The 3,099-nt window shown below is 37.2% G+C and overlaps 1 protein-coding gene across 1 annotated transcript; it reads right to left on the bottom strand.

The window, feature by feature from the left end:
* Positions 303-1,473, bottom strand: LOC109839052 (deoxyuridine 5'-triphosphate nucleotidohydrolase-like). The gene is made up of 3 exons (XM_020407485.1): positions 1,094-1,473; positions 917-1,008; positions 303-749 (listed from the first exon to the last, which is right to left on the bottom strand). The coding sequence occupies exons 1-3, from the start codon at positions 1,456-1,458 to the stop codon at positions 505-507; spliced, it is 702 nt and encodes a 233-aa protein (XP_020263074.1). The 5' UTR covers positions 1,459-1,473; the 3' UTR covers positions 303-504.

Below are 3,099 nucleotides of genomic sequence, written 5' to 3'. Positions count from 1 at the left end.
AAACCTTGCGGACTACGACCAGATCCAATTTTGCAGCCATTATCAACAACTCTGTTGGCGATGATGAAGTGTTCTGCTATCATCTGGATTTACGCAGCAGCTTTTAGCCTCCCAAGTTTGGTTCCGCGTTCAAAATATTCAAAGAAATAACATCACGCTTAAAGAAACAGAACAGTTTTGGAGAAATTTTTAGGTCCTTGTATCATGGTTAGGGTATGTAACCATCAACGTGGATTTTTCGAAGGCTCTGCTTATATCGATGTCACTACTCCTCAATAGAGGAAAACTAATTAACAGCAAAATAATCCAACAGCACAAAAGAAGGTACCACCAATTACTAACACGTTTGTTTTCCCCTTTCCGTGAATTTACTGATCAAACTCACAAGAGTACCAACATTAATCCATGGCGATCCCCAAACTATTTACTCACAAGTCCATAACCAAAGTTTTGATAGTTAATCTCTCCTACATAGAAGAGACGCTACAAATTTCGCTTTCCTAATCAAACCCCAGTTGATCCAAACCCTCCAGCACCCCTGGCGGTCGAATCCAGGTCCTCGACCTCGACAACATCCGGCGTCATGATCCTCTCAATGATGAACTGGGCAATCCTATCACCAGCCTTCACCTCAAAGTCCACGTCCGAGAAGTTGAACAGAATGACACCCAACGGCCCGCGGTAGTCCGCATCGATCACTCCCGCTCCGACATCAATCGAGTGCTTCCACGCTAAACCAGATCTCGGCGCTAAAATCACAAACAAAACAATGTAAGGAACCTCTTTTACCCGCTTCATCAAACACTTGACAGGCACCCAAAAAATCACAAACAAAACAATGTAAGGAACCTCTTTTACCCGCTTCATCAAACACTTGACAGGCACCCAAAAAATAACAAAAATTAAATAAACTTACCGACGCGAGCGTAGGTTCCCTCGGGGATAGAGATGCTGAGATCGGTAGGGACGAGGGCTTTTCCTCGAGCAGGAACTTTCGTTGCCACAGCGCTGAAATTATAACATAAAAAGGGGGTGAAATATTAGAAAAAATTAGTAATGAAGAGGGTTTTGTTTCTGGATTGAAAATAGAGACCTGGAGAGGTCATAGCCAGCGGAGAGAGGAGAGGCTCGAGAGGGCAGGATGGCGTTTTCAGAGAGTTTCTTGATCTTGAGCAGAGGTGGGTTTTCTTTGGCGACGTGAGAGGGGTGACGTGAGAGGGCGCTTGGGCGCTCGGGCTGTTTTCTTTGGCGACGCCATTGGTGACGTGGGAGAGCTTGGGGAGCTTGGGAGAGGGCGCTTGGGCGCTCGGGCTGTTGGTGGGTGATGACATTTTCTTTTTCTGGGAGAAGAGTTGATGAGACTTGAGAGAAATTGGGGAGAGGGAGGTGGAGGGTTTTTAATGGGCGAAAGGACGGGAAATTGATGGCGGGAAGTCTTCCCGCCACCAAACTTTGCATTTCACTTCAAAAAAAAAAAAGCTGTCTCCCGGCTCCAATAGTAATCACCGAGTCGCGGAAAAGCCGGTATAAATTTATAAGAGCAAACTACAGATAACCCCTTGATCTGTACATTTAGTTGCACGCGTTATGCCTCAACTATTTTAGAATCACCTAGCAACCGTAGATTTATGAGAGAGAGAGAGGGGTTTATCTGCGAATTCTTTGTTCCCAAAATGTGATCAAGTGATGTTGGGCATAGGGAGGGCGCACTATATGCACCCTTCGTAAATAATACAAATAGATTCAAATCTTACTTTGTACTCATGTGCTTAGGGGGTGTTTGGTTCAATTTTTATAAATTATAGAAAAAAGAAAACACTCAAAATATAGATTTTCTTGTATTTCTATAAATTTTGTAGGAAAAATTTATAGAACTCAAAGAGTATCGTATTTCTTATTTTTTGCTATTTCTTTGTTTGGTTCAAAGTATGAAAAAGTTTTTAACTTTATAGAAAATATATGCGTTTTTTTTCTTTTGTTTGGTTGCATATCACTTTATAGAAAATAGCTTACTAACAATGCCCATCAGAAATCACATGGGAACGGTACTAGTGTACTTAATTAAATTTTTAATATATGTGTCAGATTTCCTTGTATTTTCTGCCCATTTTTAGTGGAAAAGGATTTCTGTATAGTTTTACAGATTTCTGTATTTTACAGAAAACTTTTCTGTAAATTCAATTTTGAACCAAACACATTTTTTGGAAATCTACAGAAATCTATTATTTACAATAACGCCGTTGTCAGGTGTTTTCTCAAAACTTTTCCAAAAAAATAGGTGAACCAAACACCCCCTTAGGGGTGGAAATGAGCCAACTAATTAATAAATTGTTCGGTTATTATGTGTTCAAATATACAGTCATATTCGATTCGATAGTTCATTTAATTGTAAAAGAATATTTTTTAATATTTGACTCATAAACGAATAAAATTTAACCAAAAGTATATTCGATTCGGTTGATTATTAATGTTTATGTTTTATATTTTATTCGTCTAAGTTTAATTTATCATAGAATATTTATCTTTTAAAGTTATACTTGAGATATTCACAATGTCGACATATATCATAATACAATATCTAATAGAAATAAATTCTTATGCAAATTTTAGCTTAGATTACATTCTTAAGTTGCTAAAAAAGTTTGATAGAAAATGAAATAATGTAGATCTAAAATCTATAATGAGATGTTTTCTTGCTTCTACATTAGTACATTATACTAATTTTTATGTTCATATTACTATTGATAATTACATAAATTAATAATTTATAAATATATAAATTTAATAATTTTAGTTATAACACATCATAATAACCAACATAGGACTCGAAAACCTAACCTCAGAGTAAAGAATCAAATGCCTTGACTAAGTGTGCTAATAAATATGCATAAATATTTACCGAATATCTAGTTATTATACCAAATCGAATTTGAACACCTACCCGCTCAATATGAATTCGAACTCGCTGGAATAAACCAACTTCAAATTCAAAATTCGATTCGAACACCTCCCCGATCAACATGAATTCGAACTCGCTGGAATAACCAACTTCAAATTCAAAATTCGATTCGTTTCCACCCCTTGATCTGCTTAGTTCCT

The sequence above is a fragment of the Asparagus officinalis genome, chromosome 4 (genome assembly GCF_001876935.1).
Source record: "Asparagus officinalis chromosome 4, Aspof.V1, whole genome shotgun sequence".
NCBI lineage: Eukaryota > Viridiplantae > Streptophyta > Magnoliopsida > Asparagales > Asparagaceae > Asparagus > Asparagus officinalis.
The sequence above is the reverse complement of the archived record's forward strand: the minus strand, read 5'-3'. Positions and strand labels throughout refer to the sequence as shown.

Excerpts from the sequence above, each read along its gene's own strand:
- LOC109839052 (XM_020407485.1), bottom strand. The coding sequence starts at position 1,458 with ATGCAAAGTTTGGTGGCGGGAAGACTTCCCGCCATCAATTTCCCGTCC. Across the intron at positions 1,009-1,093 it reads GCTGGCTATGACCTCTCCAG|CGCTGTGGCAACGAAAGTTC; the intron begins GTCTCTATTTTC and ends TTATAATTTCAG. Across the intron at positions 750-916 it reads GGGAACCTACGCTCGCGTCG|CGCCGAGATCTGGTTTAGCG; the intron begins GTAAGTTTATTT and ends TTGTGATTTTAG.